At 41.5% G+C, this 18,347-nt stretch overlaps 1 protein-coding gene across 1 annotated transcript in view; it reads right to left on the bottom strand.

Annotated features, from left to right (window-relative positions):
• The window catches only part of ARL8B (ADP ribosylation factor like GTPase 8B), a 51,063-nt gene extending 43,581 nt beyond the window's left edge, over positions 1–7,482 (bottom strand). Inside the window, 2 exon segments of the mRNA XM_004391350.3 lie at positions 7,185–7,361; positions 7,363–7,482. Of these exon segments, the coding sequence (XP_004391407.1) occupies positions 7,185–7,361; positions 7,363–7,482 (297 nt within the window).
• Positions 7,483–18,347: the final 10,865 nt, after the last annotated feature.

The raw sequence follows: 18,347 nt of genomic DNA, 5'->3' as shown, positions 1-18,347 counted from the left end.
GACCATGGTCTCGGGGAACATCTAGCTCAACTGGTATAACACAGTTTATAAAGACAATGTTCTACATTCTACCTTGGTGAGTAGCGTCTGGGGTCTTAAAAGCCTGTAAGCCGCCATCTAAGATACTCCACTGGTCTCATCCCTTCAGGAGCAAGAGAGAATGAAGAGAACAGGATACAAGGAAAAGATTAGTCCGAAGGACTAATGGACCACAGCTACCGAGGCCTCCACCAGACTGAGTCCCGTACAGCTATGTGGTGCCCAGCTACCACCACTGACTGCTCTGACCAGGATCACAATAGAGAGTTCTGGACAGAGCTGGAGAAGGATGCAGAACAAAATTCTAGCTCACAAAAAAAAGACCAAATTTACTGGCTTAAAGGAGACTGGAGAAACCCCGAGAGTATGGCCCCCAGGCACCCTTTCAGCTCACCGGTGAAGTTACCTCCGAGGTTCACTGTTCAGCCAGGGAGTGGACAGCCCCATAAAACCAAATGGGACTAATGAGGCACAGCAGTCCAGGGACAAGGGCCAGAAGGCAGAAGGGGACAGGAAAGCTGGTAATAGGGAACGCAAGGTTGAGTAAAGATAGTGTTGATGTGTTGTAAGGTTGTTAACCATTGTCACAGGGCAACATGTATACTAACTGTTAAATGAGAAACTATTTTGTTCTGTAAGCCTTCATCTAAAGTGAGAATAGTGACACAATTGGAAGAGGGTAGTCGATGTCACTGAACTGTGCACGTAGAAATTTTTGAAATGGTGTATCTTTCGCTATGTATATTTTCACCAAAAAAAAAAAAGAAAGGTCGAGAAGGGTTAACATGTTGTGGGGTTGTTAACCAATGTCATAAAACCATATGTGTACTACTATTTCATGAGGGAAAAAAAAAAAGATTTCAGTTTTGGTGTGTTACATCTTAGAAAAACTAAACTTAATTTTGAATATTCAGCAAATAGGCTGATACTTTTGTCCTTGCTTTTCTCAAATATGAGCTCAAAGGACATGAAACACTGTTATAATTATAAAAGATATTCAAGTTATGAATTCAAGAAAATTCATATGCTAACGTCTCTAAAAGTGGCCTACTTGGCAAACTTTCTTAGACTCTGGTTTAGAAATGATGATTTCTAAGGCAAATAATAAAAATAAAAAGAACAGCACCCCACTTCAGTAAGACAAAGTTAGGTAAGGACTACATGAAAACATCAGAATTCTGGGATATGAACTACTAATGAAATCCACTAATAAGTTTAAAACAAATTAGCATGATAGCTAAAGGGAATGAACTGTATTTACGTGACTTGCCTACAAAGTTCAATAAAAGAGAAAATTGAAAAAAGAATTATGTTCTTTACAGCCTCAGACTTAGCAGTCGCTGAAACATAAAACTCTTTAAACACAGAAACAGAGCGATACTTACCAGAATAGTTCACAATAACTGTTGGTTTATGTATCTTATCAACAAAACTAAACGTTTTGCCCTAAAAATATCAAAGGACAAAGTGCTTAACTGGAGTCCAATTTTATATATGAAATCCATTGAGAAGACCTCGGTGGAAATGTACACTTTATGGAAAGCAATTTAGCCACGTGATCTGAAATATGTTCATATCCTTCGATCTAGTAATGCCAACTCAAGAACCCATCCTCAGGAAATGCAGGTCAAAATATGCACAACAGCAAAAACCTGGAAACCACCCAAATGTCCAATAATGTGGGAATGACCAATTATACTATGTCTGCAAGAAGGAATAAATTAGGAAGGCATTAGAAATGGTTTTAGACATAAATTGCCTACCCCATAATTAAAAGAAAACAAACCAGGATACAAAACACATATAGTATCATCTCAATAACTTTTTAAAACGTATTTGGATATGTTTGTTTTAAAAAGACAAAAAGGAAACAGTACTTTGAAATGTTGACAGTGGTTAACTTTTGGTGATAGAGATACTTTATACTAGTGTTTCCAAATTTCTACTAATGAGACTATATTATTTTTACAAACACAAAAAATCATCTTCTAAAAGTAACATTAAAGAAACTATTTTTACAGGTGCAATGCATTTTTGGATCTATGCTCAGTGACTACTTAGTATTATTTTGAGAAACATGATAAGTATTTTAAGTTGTGAAATATTCTCTAAGACAGACAGTCATTTTAAGGGCATTAGTGCACTTGAACAACTTAATGAGAAAATTTGCTTTTCGAAATTCTGAGCCTGCACAGACAAATAAATGGGAAATGGAATGGAGGGTAAAGAACTTTGAACTCTGAAGGGACACTCCTGGGCAGGAAATCTCACGGTCCACAATTCTGAATCTATATCTGAAGGCAATCTCATTGGAAGACTAAGTATAAAGTTTCAGATTTTTTAAACGTCTAGACTTGAGTCACAGCTTATTTGCTTTAAAAACTAGTTTTGCCATTCTTATCCCAAAATAATTAATAAGTACTCTGATCAAACACAGAATCATTTCTGCTTTTTAAAGGTAGTTCAATAACCCAACAATGCTTGTTAATCAGTTATTTAAATTCCCAAACATAATATTCCACTACTCCTACTTTCTGTAGATTATCATTCCTTCCCTTATTTATTTTATAGTCCTCAAATGTTAACCAACATATTTACAACATCTGGATTTAAAATGTTATCCAGACTCAAAAGAGGAGCATATTAATACATATTTTAAAAAAAAGATTCTTAAAGCATTAAGAATCTCCCAATCCACAGGCTTTAACTTCAGCTGAACCTACAGTGGCAGGTGGGGAAAGCAGAAAGTGCACCGGCCCTGGGTTCTAATCCTATCTCTCTGGGTTCTAATCCTATCTCTGTTACTAATCAGCTTTGTAGCCTTAGGAAATTCACTTACCCTCTCTGGTTCTCCTGGCCACATCTGTAAAATAAGGATGTGAGAGCACTAATTTAAGGCTTCTAACCTGTTGCTGTCAAATTGATTCTAAATCATAGTGACCCTATAAGACAGAGTAGAACTGCCCATAGGGTTTCCAAGAATGTAATCTTTTTTTTTTTTTAATTGTACTTTAGATGAAGGTTTACAGAATAAACGAGCTTCTCATTAAACAATTAGTACATATATTGTTTTGTGACATTGGTTACCAACCCCAGGACATGTCAACACTCTCCTTTCTCTACCTTGGGTTCCCTATTATCAGCATTCCTGTTCCCTCCTGCCTTCTAGTCCTTGCCCTGGGCTGGCTACTCCCCTTTAGCCTCATTATATCTTATGGGCCTATCTAACCTCTGGCTGAAGGATGACCCTCAGGAGTGACTTCACTCCTGAACTAAAAGGGTGTCTGGGAGCCATACTCTTGGGGTTTCTCCAGTCTCTGTCAGGCCAGTAAGTCTGGGTTTTTTGTGAGTTAGAATTTTGTTCTACATTTTTCTCCAGCTCTGTCCAGGACCTCTATTGTGATCGCCGTCAGAGCAGTCAGTGGTGGTAGCCTCCAAGGCCATAATCTTTATGGAAACAGACCGCCACATCTTTCTCCTGCGGAATGGCTGGCTGGTGGGTTCAAACCACTGATCTTTACAGTTAGCAGCCAAGCACTTAACTGGTGTGCCACCAGAGCACCTCAATTAAGGTTTCTACCAACCCTTAAAAATGATTCTAGGTTCAGATTTCTACAATCTTCCCAAATATCTTCTTTTCCCTAATTATTAGCAGTAATGACCTTTCCCTTATAAAAGTGTAGACAGATTTTTATAATACTATCCATTTCAAGAAGTCCCTGAGTGGTGCAGTTAACTCACTTGGCTGCTAACCAAAAAGTTAGAAGTTTGAGTCTACCCAAAGGTGCCTTGGAAGAAAGACCTGGTGATCTACTTCCGACAAATCACTGAAAACCAGCCATTAAAATTCTCTGGAGCACAGCTCCACTCTGACACATGAGGTCTCCAAAAGCTGGGGTCAACTCAGCAACTAGTTATCCATTTCAAAATTATACAACTTCTGTAAAATTTACTTTATAATATTTTGGCAAATCCTATTAAATATTTCTTAATAACTAACTACACTATAATCCACCTAAGAGTCCCAGTTGAAAAGAAGGATTACCCAACATACATTACACATATAGGGCACATGACCTCTTATGCAATAACTGTCAGAATGTTTAGCAATAATGACTAGGAATAGTTCTTTTTTAAAATGTCCAAAAGAAAACACTATGTATATCAATTGCCTCTATATAAAATATTAGAAAAGATGAGGTGTTGTTTCAGTTTTAAAACCGTAACACTATACATTTTCTTAAGACTGAACCTCTTTGTAATGAAGCTGCCTAATCTTTCAGAATTGGACCAAACTCTGCATATAAGTGTTTCAGCTTCACAAACATTTTGAGTAAGGTAAATGACATCTACTAAATCTTTCTTAACTTTTAAGGAAGAAGATCTAGCAACATTTTAATTTGATTTTTACAAAAAGACAAATGGCTTCACCTGAAGCTTTTCATGCCTGGGAAGTTACTTGCTGAAATTTGAATAAATGGCCAACTCTAGAAAATGACACAGTGCTCAACACATCTGCATTTCCCCCAGTCTACAAATCAAACACTTTATACAGACACAAAGAAGAGTTGCTTTGTTTTTTAAGATAAGGCTAAATTTACTGTTTAGGACACATTGTTTCTATCTGAAAGTCTATAAAATGATCTTTAATCACTAACCTTTTCTCCACTTTCAATATATTCTAAAAGAATCACAGATTAGGTTAGAGTCTGAAGTTGAAAAAAAAAGAAGTATGAAGTTTACTGAGGCCTCCTTTTTTTCCAACATCTTAAAGGTCCCAGCCAGTTACAGTCCAGATTTTTTTAACAGAACCCAGCAAACCATTACAATTCAAACAGAACAGTTTAATGTTAAGATAATATTGAAACTACTGGCTCACTTTGAGTTCAACAGCTTTCCAGAGGTTTTTTTGTTTTTTGGTGTTTTTTATTTTAGTAAAAATAATCTTAACGTAAAAAAGAGGGGGGGAGAGTTGGTGGAAGACATGATGTGATTACCTGTCATAATACATAAATCCTCTATTGTAACCCACATTTGGATAGTATACAGATTCAAAGAAGGAATAACCCCAGCTGAGACCCTTCTCAATAAATTTCAAAACACTGTTTCTGCATTACAAATAACAACAGTCTCCATTCACCTAACCCATTCTATGGGCAGGCATGGTGCTAGAACTTGTATCTGTCATTCCATTTAATCACCGGAGCAACTCTGTGAGGAACATATTATCATCCCCATTTAACAGACAAGAGACGGAAGATTCAAAACATACATGATTGCTAAGTGGCAGAGCCAGATTTCAAACCCAGAGATGCTGAACTTCAAAGTTCATGCTCATTGTATTTCGCCACACTATCTACTAAAAACATAGCATGAAACAACCAGAAGTTTCTGAAAGATTTACTCAACTCTTTCCGTTTCCCAAACATAACTACTTTCCTGCCACAAACAGAACTATTGTAATAATACACCTATCTACAATACAAATTAATTCAATCTTATCAAAAGGACAGGATTTACAAAGTGACTCCAATTCTTATCTCAAGGGAATATCAGAAAATTTACACTTAACTGAGCTCAGCTTCACTCACTAAATAAAGCCTCAACTTTTCCACATTATATAAAAGTTCTAATATGGCTACTTAGCCTAAAGTTTACCTTTCTTTATTAATTTTAGTGGTATTAGATACACAATTCACACTCTTCCATACTTGTTGAAAAAACAGTCATTCCAACCAAAAAAAGGGGAGGGGGAGGCAGGGGAATAGTATTACAAAAAGACCCAAACAACAAACAGGTATATTTTCTTTATACTGCTATGCAACATTCTGCAAAGGAAGTTTGACTTCTGTTCATCTCTTTTTCTCCAAGTTTTCTCACTCACTGCTGTTGCTCTATTACTGCAAGATCTAAGAGTCACAGGTTATCTATTTTCTCCAACAAGGGAGCTGTGTCTGAATCATTCCTGTAACGAAACCAGTTCGGCAGCTAGTCTCCTGTTAAGTAAGAATTACAACAGTCATCTAAAAGGTGGCAGAACTGCTGCCATCTCTCTTCAGAACTGTTCTAAAGCTCATCCCTGGCATGTACGAGCCCCAATCATCTAAGATTGAGTCACAGCAACTCCTAGGCTCTAAATAAAGACTCCTATTTCCTCCCCAACCAACCAACCAAATAAAAGTTTAAGTTTTCTTAAACTCATCTTTCCACGCAAGTTATTTTTTAGTAAACACCATATTACAAACTCCCAGGGTAATTTCCCTCCTGGACACCCATTCCCTGAGCCTGGAATAAACTATGTTCCTGCAATCCCTTCTCCTCAAGTGCGAAACATCCTCAAAACGTAGCTCCTCTTTTTCAAGGTAGTTAGCTTTATGCTAACTGCAAATCCATTTTATCTCCTTGCTCAAGACATCTGGCTCCGGAAAAGCTGGGGCCTCTAACTCCTTAGCTTAATAAACACTGTGGACCACTGTGGACACACTGGCTCTGTCCCTCCCCAGAAAGGACCAGTGAGCGCTGCCATCAGCTGGATCTCGGCCCCGGGGGTGGGGGAGGGGGACGAGGGAAAACAAATTAACTGATGAAGAGGGCGATTTAGAGAACTAGAGGAACTAAGTCGCCCACAGAACTCAGGAAGACGCCCACACCGGTCTCCCGCTTTTCACATAATGGGACTCTTCGTCCCAAGTGGCAACTTGAGGAAGGTTCAAATCTTACCTCTCTCACAGAGCTAAAAGACTCACCAAATACCACCTTTCGGGGAAAGTGTCAGGCTGGCGTGAACCCTTCAGTTGCCCGCACAAAGCGAACCCTAGAGAAACCCCCACCTCAAACGCTTTAAAAATCTAACACACCCAATTTAACCCTTTCCAAGCCGCAGCCGCGGGGAGGGCACGGCCTTTAGAAGACGAAGGCTAAATTGAATTAACCCTTCAGCTGCCGGTCTCAGCGCTACAGCTCTGACGCCACAACGTGGGAAATTCCTAATGCTAACCCGTGGGGAGGTGACACACCGGGCTTAGCTCCCCCCGCCCGCCTTGCTCCGCGGCGCAGAGGTGAGCCCAACCCGCGGCCTTCGAGGAGGCGCCGGGCTGGGCTCACGGGTGGCGGCGTCCCAGGCGGGCAAGCCAGCAGGCGCTCACCGCGATGACATTGACGAAGGTGGTCTTGCCCGAGTACTGCAGCCCCACGAGCGTCAGCTCCATCTCCTCCTTCCAGAAGAGCGAGCGGAACCAGTCCAGCAGGCGGGAGATGAGCGCCAGCATGATGGCGGCCGGGAGGGAAGACGGACAGATGGGCGGGTGGGCGGCGGCAGCGGCGGCGGCTTCCACACGAGCGGGCCACGGCCCGGACCCCCCAACGGCTGCTTGGGGCCCCGGCACGACGCAAGCGGACACTGGCGGGCGGCGGAGGCCGGAGCCAGGAAGCCGAGCGAGTCATATGACTCGTCCTCCCCCACGGCCGTCCCCGCGCCGCCGCCGGCTTTCACGGCAAGAGAGTGGCGTGACCCGCCAACCAGGCGCGCCCGCCACCTGCAACGCCACCTGGTGGAACTTTCCTGCAGCACATCACACCAACGGGCCACCCTTCGGCTCCCTTTCTACCATCCCTCGTTTGCTCATTTATTGTTGGTTCATTCAACCTTCGTTCACACATTCATTCATTCTACAATTGTTCATTGAACTTCTACACTGTGCAGGAAGACTTTAAGATTTGGGGAATTTAGCACAAAATAAAAATCCTTGTCTTATACAACCAGTGGTCTCTTCCCATCAAGAGTAAAGGAGAGTGAAGAAAACCAAAGGACTCAAGGCAGAAATTAGTCGAAAGGACTAACAGACCCCATGCACCACAGCATAAACGACCCCACTCCAAGACCAAAAGACCTAGATGGTGCCTGGCTACCACTAGCAGCCACTCTGACCGAGATCACCATAGAGGGTCCAGGACAGAGCTGGAGAAAAATGTAGAAGAAACAATCAAATTCATAAAAAAGACCAGACTTACTGGCCTGATAGATACTGGAGGAACCCCCGAGACTATGGCCCTAAGTCACCCCTCTGACTTGAAACTGCAGCCATTCCCAGAAATCACCTTCCAGCCAAGCAATAGACAGGCCCATAAAATACAATTAACACCCGAAAAGAACGTGCTCCATAGAACAAACAATTATACGAGACCAAAAGGGCAACATTTGCCCAAAAGTAAAGATGAGAAGGCAGGAAGGGGTAGGAAAACCAGAGGAAAGGAAACAGGGAACCCAGGGCGGAAGTGGAGAGAGTATTGACACAGTGTGGGGATTGTAACCAATGTCAGGGAACACTGTGTATAATTTGTTGAACAGGAAACAATTTGCTCTGTAAACTTTCACCTAAAACACAATTGTATATACATATATATATACATATATATATATATATATATATATATATATATATGAGAGAGGCCACTATATGGTCTATAAAACTTTATTAAAATTGGGATTACTTACAAACTGTATATTAAAAATGAGAAAAAAACAAAAACAAAACCCCTGTCCTGAATTGTTGTTAATAGCAAAAGATGGGAAACCACAAGTGTTTATCAGTGAAGAGCTGATTAAATAAACTATGGTATATCCCAAAATGGAATACTACATAGCTGTAAAAAAAAAAAAAAAGTTTTCTATGGACTTATATGGAATGATATCCAGGAAATATTTTCAAGAAACAAAAAGCAAAATGCAGACTATGTATATAATATGATACTTTTAGTGTAACATGGGAAAGTAAGAATATATATAGATATATATTCAAGGAGCCTTGGTGGTTAAGCGCTCAGCTGCTAACCGAAAGGTTGTCAGTTCCAACCCACCCCCTCAGGAAAGACCTGACAATCTTCTTCTGTAAAGATTACAGCCAAGAAAACCCTATGGGGCAGTTCTACTCTGTCACATAGAGTCGCTATGAGTCAAAATTGATTCAACAGCACCTAACAAAAACAACATATATATATTCATATGTTTTTATATATATAAGTATACACATATATTCACATATATGTGTTTGTACTTGCATAAATAAGTGCTAGAAGGATAAACAAAAGACTAAAGAAAATAGTTTCCTATGGGAATGGGTGAACCAGACGGGCAGAGGACAGGAATAGAAATGAGACTTCTCTGGACACTGTTTTATACCATTTTGATTTTTCAATCATGTAAATCAGATGCCTGTTCAAAATTTTAATTTAATGAAAAAGTAAATAAGAATATCTTCAGGACTTTCAAATTAAAATCCCTGCCCTCATGGAGCTTGCATTGTAGTGGGGAAGACGTATAATATAGTAACTCAATAAATATAAGCTCTAACACCAGGTAGTAATGAGTATTCTAAGGGAAACTGAACAGGATAAGGAGAGAGAGCAAAGGCGCAGACCCTGTACCAGTTATGGTCAGAGTAAACCCCTTGGAGAAGGTGGCCCTGGATGTGGAGACCTGGACGAGCTGAGAAAGAGAGATAGGCACACATGTGGTGGAAGGGCAAAGACCTGAAGGCAGAAGAAGCATGGAGTATTCTCGAAACAGAAAGTCAGTCAGTGTGGCTGGCACAGATTAGTAAAGCAGGGAGTGGGAAGAGATGAGGATGGAGAAAAAGGCAGGGACCCAATAAAGCAGGGCATGGTGGCCCTAGTTTGGATTTCACTCATGGTGATGGGAAGCCAGGAGAGTGATCTAATTTATATTTTGGAAAGTTCACTTTGGAGGCTCTGTGGTGAATTGACCGTAGAAGGGCAAGAGCAGAAGCAGTGATCAGAAAGCTAATACATTAGCTTAAGGGAGTGATGGCGGCTGGCTGCTGGGGCCACCACTAGTAGGCACTTAGGTGTCTGCCGTCACAGTCAGACAAGTAAACAGACAAAAAAGTAAAAAAATAAGTTCATTTCAAAATAAGGAATTGGACGTTCCTCAGCCTTTACAATCATTGTAATTACCTTCGCTGCTAAAATGCTTAGTTAATGGAAAAGCCATCCTCTCCTCCTAATTCTAGTTTCCCACTTAAAAAACAAACAAACAAAAAAACTTCATATTTTTTATCACAAAAGCACAATATACTGTTATTATAAAATCAAACAATACAGAGGTGTAATAAGGAAAAGATAATAAACTACTCCTTGTACTCTCAATCCCCCATTTCTGAAGTAACCAATTTTAACAGTTGACTCTTTTTGATCAAGTAAACACTTATACATGTATATGGGGTGGGGACTTTTATACAGAAAAATGGGAACATGTTGTAGATATTTCTCTGTAGCTTCCTTTGTTCACTTGACTTATAGTTAAATATATTTTATTAGAAAATAAAGGTGATAAATATTCAAAACTGTTTACTTTCTAATTATTTTATTATTATCTATGCTCTTAAATCTATTTACCTGTATTATAACTGTATGATTGTCATGGATTGAATTGTGTTCCCATAAAATATGTGTTGAATTTCTGGCCCTGGTACCTGTGGGTGTGACCCTGTTTGGAATTAGGGTTTTTCTTTTGTTACATTAATGAGATTGTGCCAGGGTAGGGTGGGTCCTAAACCTAATTACTTCTAATCTGTGTCTTTTAAAAAGGACAGAATAGACACAAAGACACACACAAACACAGAAAGGAGATAGACATCATGGGAGGATTATTTACAAGCAAAGGAACACCAAGGATTGCTACCAGACACCAGAAACTAGGAGAGAGGCTCACAGAAGGAATTGACACTGCTGAGGCCCTGATTTGGACTTTAAGCTACCAGAACTGTGAGAAAATAAATTTCTGTCTTTTAAAGCCACCCACTTGTGATATATTTTGTTCATGGCAGCACTAGGTAACTAAGACAATGGTGTAAATGCTATATAATGAAGAGTTATTAAGCATCTCTTCCCAATTCTGTGTTCAGTGATATCATGTTGTGATTTGAAACTGGCCACAGTGTAAGTATTTACACTACGGAAATTGGCAAACACTATAAGTCAGGGCTCCCCAGAGAACTGTTTGTTAGACGTTTACCAGCACACCATTGATAATATCTAGTTCATTACGTTAAAACGAGGATTAAATAAAATAATGTTAAATTAGATTAATTAAGGTAAGGAAAAGCAGAATGGTATAGTTACTGAATACAGGCTACATAGTTAGATTTACTGATTCTAATACCAGCTTCTCTACCTACCAGCTATGTGGACTGTTTAACTTGCTTAACCTCTCTCTGCTTCCAGTTCCTGAAAAGGGCGATAACATTCTTATCTGCCTCATAGCGTTATTGTGAGGAGTAAATGAACGAGTCCACATACAACTCTTATGTTAGTGCCTGGCACAGCATTAACACATGGAGCCCTGGTGGCACAGTGCTTAAAAGCTTGGCTGCTAACCAAAAGGTTAGTAGTTTGAATCCACCAGCTTCTCCTTGGAAACCCTATGTGGCATTTCTACTGGGTCCTATCGACTTGATGGGTTGGGTATTTTTAAATGCTAGTTGCTATTTCTGGAACATAGTGACTCTGGACAATTGGTTAACAATTCAGATGCTCAGTTTCTCGTTTGTAAAATAAGAGTGAGGAGATCAGTTTTATTTGATGTTTTAACTGATAAGGCATTTTCTGCTGAAGTCAGTTCAATAGTGTACAAAGTCCTATAGGTGCACTATTCCCTTTGAACTCTGTCTAGAATTAAGTTAAAAGACCCAGGATCACATGCTCAAACACATGGACCATTCACATGTCATATATAGAGGTTAGGGCTCTGGAAAGGTGGATGGCGAAGACAGGGTCAAGAGATAAGACTGACCCATGTATTTGCTGTGTGGCTGTTTATATAAGAAAGGTAACGTTCTATGGCATCAGAGCTGGACAGATCTTTGAAGAACATTGTCGTTTCACCTATGGGAAAATGGATTCACAGAGGGAGAGAGTATCATAGGGACATGATTGAAAATTGTAATCTCCTTGAGAACGGGAACCATTTCTACTTAACTCAATAAAGTCATTTTGAATAAATGAGTCATTCAGCTTGGGGACCTGGAAATCTGGTCTCTCAGGCATCTGTTTTGTTAGCTTTACACTTGTCTAAGGTGATAATAGTTTGGACCAAAGAATAAAATTTGTGTGACACCTTCCATATGTTCCCACTGGCCTGATTATCAGCCTAATAGCATCTTAAAATGACAGCACATGGGCCTTATCCACAGGACATTTCTGTACTTGGCCAAGTCAGGCAAAGCGCCAGAATTTCTCATTAGCCATGGATGTCACTGCAGGTCACATAGACAGCCTTCCAAAATCTGCAGAGGGGCAGAATGATAACTCTGCCTTTTAAAGGGAGAGTGTGGACCTTCAGGAAAAGAGAAGCAAGAACCAGTTAGGGAGGTTTTCTCTTTAGAAGGAACACTCCACATTATTCTAAAACTGAGCTAGTCAACCCCATTTTAAGAAAAGTCAATCATATGAGAAATCCAAAGGTACAAGACATACTTGGTGCTGTGTAGGGTGGTGCAAAGAGCATTCCCTCAGTAATAATAACAAACAAAAAAGCACTTAAAAAGTTCTTATCTTGACTTTGTAAACTAAATAGCTGTGTGATCTTGGGCAAGTCACTTTCCCTCTCTGGGCTTCAGTTTCCTTACAAATGAAGTAAAGAGTTTGGATAAGATAAAATTTAAGAACCTCTTATCTCTAAAACCTTATGATTTCTAAAATCTGACTGAAATGTTCAAGAGGAGATTCTTACATGGAAAAGGGGAGAACTCTTTTCCAACTTTGTTAGTCTATGATTTTCGTTTGTTTGTTTGTTCCTGAAGAGTGACTAGGGTCAGGGGAAGAGGCAGCCCACAGACCAGTGGCATACCAAGGAGGGGGAGGCTTTTCATGTAGCAATAAAGGGTTGTATTGTCTGTTTTGAAAAAACAAACCAAGAAACATCAAATGGCACAAAAGAGCAAGACAATGGTCATCAATGGAACTAATAAACACCCACATGACCATTTGGCAGAGAAGAAAAGTGTCCACGAAACTTTCCTTTGTTTACTGAGCACCCTGATTCAGCCAGTCCTGAAGCTGTTACTCTGAAGTTTTCAGTTACATGAGACAATCCATCTCTGCTTCCTTAAGCCATTTGGACCTGGGTTTCTAGCAAGTGCTCTGCTAAGAATCCTGTCTGAAATAGATTTGGGGACTCAAAACAAAAGCAAAGTCTATCTATAAAAGGAAGAAAGACAGATAGGAAAATGAAAGAAAATGCAATAAAGGAGAAGGAATGGTAGAACAAGAAAAGAACACATAGATAATGGATAGAAGCATGATTTTTTCTCAAATGGGCCTCTACTTCAGCAAGATCATCATTGCTTCTTGTTGGTATAGTTTCTTGTGGTGGTATAGTTTGATGGGTAAAACATTTTAGAGTCAAACAGGTGTGGATTTGAGTCTAAATTCTGCCACTTCTGACCTTCCACAAATTGCTTTAAATGAGAATAACAATACATACCTCTCAGGGTTATCACCAGGATCAAATGCAACAATATAACAATATCTCTTAGCACAGTGCTTCACCCACAGAAAGCGCTCAATAAATGAACTGTTATTTCTCACATCTGATATTCCGATGCTTAACGTGTAAATTCTCCTTGTCTGTGTTCCTGTGACAGGCATGCTATCTAGAAAACGATCAACACAATGGCCAATGTCCTCCATCTAAGAATTCACAGTCTATGAGGACATTCCTGGGAGTCCACCCTGGGCTATCCTCACCTGCAGTTTAGGAGCATGTGGAGTGCATTCAAAGGAGTCCCTGGGTAGCTCAAACAGTTAAGCACCTGACTACTAATAGACAGGTTGGAGGCTCTAACCCACCCAGAGGCACCTCAGAAGCCAGACCTGGCAATCTGCTTCTGAAAAGTCACAGCCTTGAAAACCCTATGGAGCGGTTCTACTCTGCACACATGGGGTCACCATGAGTCAGAACTAACAACAACAACTGTGTGCATTCTGTGATTGAAAAGTCTAGGCCAGGGTTTCTCAGCCTCAGCACTACTGGCATTTCGGGCCAGATAGTTCTGTGTTGCGGGTGTTGTCCTGTGTATTGTAGGATGTTTAGCAGCATTCCTGGTCTCTGGCCATTAGGTGTCAGTAGCAACTCCTGCTGCCAGTTATAACAACCAAAAATGTTTCCAGACATTGCCAGATATCCCTGGGGGGCAAAATTATCCCCCGTTGAAAACCACTGGATTAGATAATAGTTTTTTTCCCCCTTGTCTCCCACTGTCCTTTAAATGGACTCAGGGCAGTGGTGTTTCAAGAAGAGGGGAGTAATGGGAGTGGTCCCCGCAGGCCGGGGGGAGTGTTTTATCACTCAAGAATCGGCAACACAGTGATAATAAAATGCAGATGGATTGTCAGTTGGTTTATTGTTTTTAACTTCTCTACAGACCATAACCTGTTGCCTTGGAGTCCATTCCAACTCATAGTGACCCTATAGACAACAAATGCCTTTATTTCTCACCCACTGCCCTTCCCCCCTTGGTATGCAGTTTCTTTTCCTAGCGTTGCCATAACAAAATACCACAAGTGGATAGCTTTAAAGAACAGAAGTTTATTTTCTGACAGTTCAGGAGGCTAGAAGTTTGAAACCAGGGTGTGGCTCTAGGGGAAGGTCCTTCGTCTCTTTCAGCTTCTGGTTGTTATTAGGTGCCCTGGAGTTGATTCTGACTCATAACAACACCAGGTGACAGAGTAGAACTGCCCCATAGGGTTTTCTTGGCTGTAATCTTTACGGTAGCAGATCGACAGGTCATTCTCCTGTGGAGCCACTGGGTGGGTTCGAACCAACAACCTTTCAGTTGGCAGCTGAGTGCAGTTAACAGCTGAGTGCTTAACCATTGCACCACCAGGTCTCCTTCAGCTTCCAGTAGCTGCCATCAATCCTTGGTGTTCCTGGCTCTGTTGTCACATGGTCTCTTCACCCTGTGTGTGTCTTTCTTCCCTTTTTATAAGAGACCAGTAGGAAGGGATTAGGTTTAGGACCCACCCAACTCTGGTACGACCTCATTAACATAACAAAAGAAAAACCTATTTCCAAACAGTTACATTCACGGGTCCAGAGGTTAGGACTTCGACATCTTTTGGGGGACACAGTTCAATCTCTAACAGTCTGCCACTGCTCTGTGGGCTGGCTCTTTCCCTGACTTGGTCACTCTTAAATAACAAAGACATCCTGCTGCCACTTTAAATCACTGCACATGCTTCGGGTTCAGCAACAAGTATGTTTAGTCTTAAGAAATTGAAAAAGTAAAACACTTATTTCAGGTAAAAAATTTCTCTTGACTCCCAGTTAAGTCAGCTGCAGATTGGACGTTTGCAAAGGGGAAGAGGTTAAGATTGGCTGCCTAACATGGTCCCCTGCCTAACTGGCTACCCCAACTCCTCCATCAATAGGATGAATGTGTAATTCATCACTCAAAAGGAGACTGTCTTGAGAGTGAAAGGGCTACTATTACTGTATTTTTATGCAAATAATGCATCCCTTCTACATTTGTTTGCCAACTGCACCCTCCCCCGGATGCATTTTCATAAGTGCTGCTATGCCAATTTTTTTACATGTTGCTGTAAAAAAAAAAATTAGTATAGCATGCTTATGAAACTATCTCGGGGGGAGGAGGGCGTGGTTGGCAAACAAACCTAGAAGGTGTGAGTTATTTGCGTAAAAATATGGCAGTAATTATGTCACGAGCACGGATGTAAACCAGAACTGTCCTGGGAAAACTTCAGCATAGGGTCACTCTACCCAGGAAGTACTGGGGGCAGTGGTGGTTCAACGGTAGGATTCTCACCTTCCACAGAATAGACCTGGTGCAATTCCCAGCCAATGCACCTCACGCTCGGCCAACATCTATCTGACTGTCAGTGCAGGCTTTTGCGTTATTGTGATGCTGAACAGGTTTCAGTGGAGCTTCCAGACTAAGACGGACTAGGAAGAAAGGTCTGGCAATCTCCTTCTGAAAAAATTAGCCAATGAAAGCCCTGTGGATCACAGCAGTTTGATCTGCAAATCATGGGGATGGCACAGGACTGGGCAGTGTTTTGTTCTGTTGTGCTTGGGGTCACCATGAGCTGGGGGCTGACTCGACAGCAGCTAACAACAACAACACATGAAGCATCAGAATCCAGTGAAGCAGGGGTGGCAGTGGAGGGAAAGTTAGGGGTCCAGGTGCTAACTTAAGCAATATTGTCATGACAAATGTTGGCAGATGTTGGTTGGCAGGGTGACTCTTTTTCTCACAGGGCACAGCAAATCTCTCACCTGTAATTGGCTGAATTCAGGAAAATGCATCTCTAGTTCAGCTGCTTGCTTGAGGATTCTTTCTTTTACAGACCTGAGCATCCCGGAGATTAGCTCTATCTTCTTTCTGCTGAGGTCTCCTCACCCAACTAGGAAGTGTACATGGACAAGATCTAAGACAACCCCACCCGTTCTCTCTGGCAAGTGTCCACATCTGGTTCCCTGAAAACTCACTGTAGTCCACCCAACAAGTCTTGAGAGCAAGGCTGCCCCCGTTTGGACCCATCTCTGTTGCTCAATCAGAACAGCCAGTCAGCTCCTGTACCACAGCTTTAGATTAGTCAGACGGGAGTTCATTGTATCTTGCAGCCTCTCTAAGCGGTCCCTTCCAAGCCCCTTTCCCTAGATTAAAGATGAGAGGCAGGCACTCCCACCCCTCTCTCTGGGATTAGGGTAGGGGGAGGAATAAGTTCATCAACAGCTCTCTCCAAATGTTTTCCTTTAATTTTCCTCTCTTGGTCCCTTTCGGAGCCCTGGTGGTTTAGTGGCTAAGAGTTTGGCTGCTAACCAAACGGTTGGCAGTTCGAATCCACTGGCCACTCCTTAGAAACCCTATGGGGCAGTTCTACTGTGTCCCGTAGGGTCACGCTGTGAGTCAGAATCAACTTGACAGCAATGAGTTTGGGGTTTTTTTGCTTGTTTTTTGGTCCCTTTTATATTCTCGATGTAGGTGAGAGGTTAAAACACACTCACACAAACCCGTTGTGGTCCAGTTGATTCTGACTTCATGGAAGCAGATCCCAAGGCCTTTCTTCCGAAGCATCACTGGGTGGTTTCCAACGCCAACCTTTATGTTAGTAGCCTAAAGCAAACCGTTTTGTGCCACCACTCTGCCAGAGACCTTAGGCGAAGTGTTAAGCACTTCAAAACCATCCATTTTGCAAGTCCTGCGTGGAGATCTCACTTTGACAGGTAGCATCTATTGTCTTGGCACCTCAGCCAAAGCCCAAGCCCCATTGCCGTAGGGTTTCCAAGGAGTGGATTGTGGATTTGAACCTCAGCCAAAAGCAAGGAAAAATGGTTTATTTTAACCCTCATTGACGCCATCATTATTAACTAGATTGAGGCTCTCTGAAGGCAGGGATTGTCTTATGGAACTTGGCCTTTTCAGAATCTGGGTCTGGTCTCACATCTAGCAGGCTGTCTGCCAGGAGTTTCCCGATGAATGAAGTAATATTCATCATTGCAATCCTAACAACACTGACAACGCCTCCGTTTGATTTTATTAAATCCGTAAGGCAACCTTTGCTAGGGGAATAAAGACACAGGCCTGGAAAAGTGAGGTGTAAGGTTAACTTCTATCCAGCTTCTGAAAGGAAGACTCGTTTCCCAGCAGGTTGGCTGGTGAAGGCAGCGAGTGGGCGGAGGACTCGCACAGCAGAACCGAGGTTTCCCGCCGACGTCCAGGCTGTTCGCTAACATTTTAGCTCCAGCTGGTGGCTGAAAGGCGGACTGCATGGCCTTCTCCCGGCAGGAGGAGTTGGAACCGTGTTCTGACACGCAGCAGGGTCGTCTGGAGATGCTCACAAAAGTTTTCATCGGCTGCCAAGCAAGTTCAAAGCCGGGCTGGGAACTTTCAGGATAGACACGTCCGTCCAAAATACCTTCGGCGTTGACAAAGCCGGCAGGTGGTCTGCTCGGCCACGTTCTGGGAAAGACTGATTCAGGTCGCGCAAAGAAAAGAGCTGTTACTCAGATCAGGCTCTTCACGCTGCTCCGGGGCCAAAAATATGCTATGGAATGAAGCCACTTGAATAGACTTTCAGATTTTTTTTTTTTAAGGGTTACTTATTATTATTTTAATGGCTGCTTGTAGGAGAGGATAAAGGTATTACAAGAAATAAATGTTGGTAGGAAAGGTACTTTTTAGAAAATAATTTATATAATACACCAAAATTCAAACCAAACCTCTTACTGTGGAGTTGGTTCTAACTCACTGCGACCTCATGTGTGACAG

The sequence above is a fragment of the Trichechus manatus genome, unplaced genomic scaffold, assembly GCF_000243295.1.
Source record: "Trichechus manatus latirostris isolate Lorelei unplaced genomic scaffold, TriManLat1.0 scaffold00001, whole genome shotgun sequence".
NCBI classification, from domain to species: domain Eukaryota; kingdom Metazoa; phylum Chordata; class Mammalia; order Sirenia; family Trichechidae; genus Trichechus; species Trichechus manatus.
The sequence above is the reverse complement of the archived record's forward strand: the minus strand, read 5'-3'. Positions and strand labels throughout refer to the sequence as shown.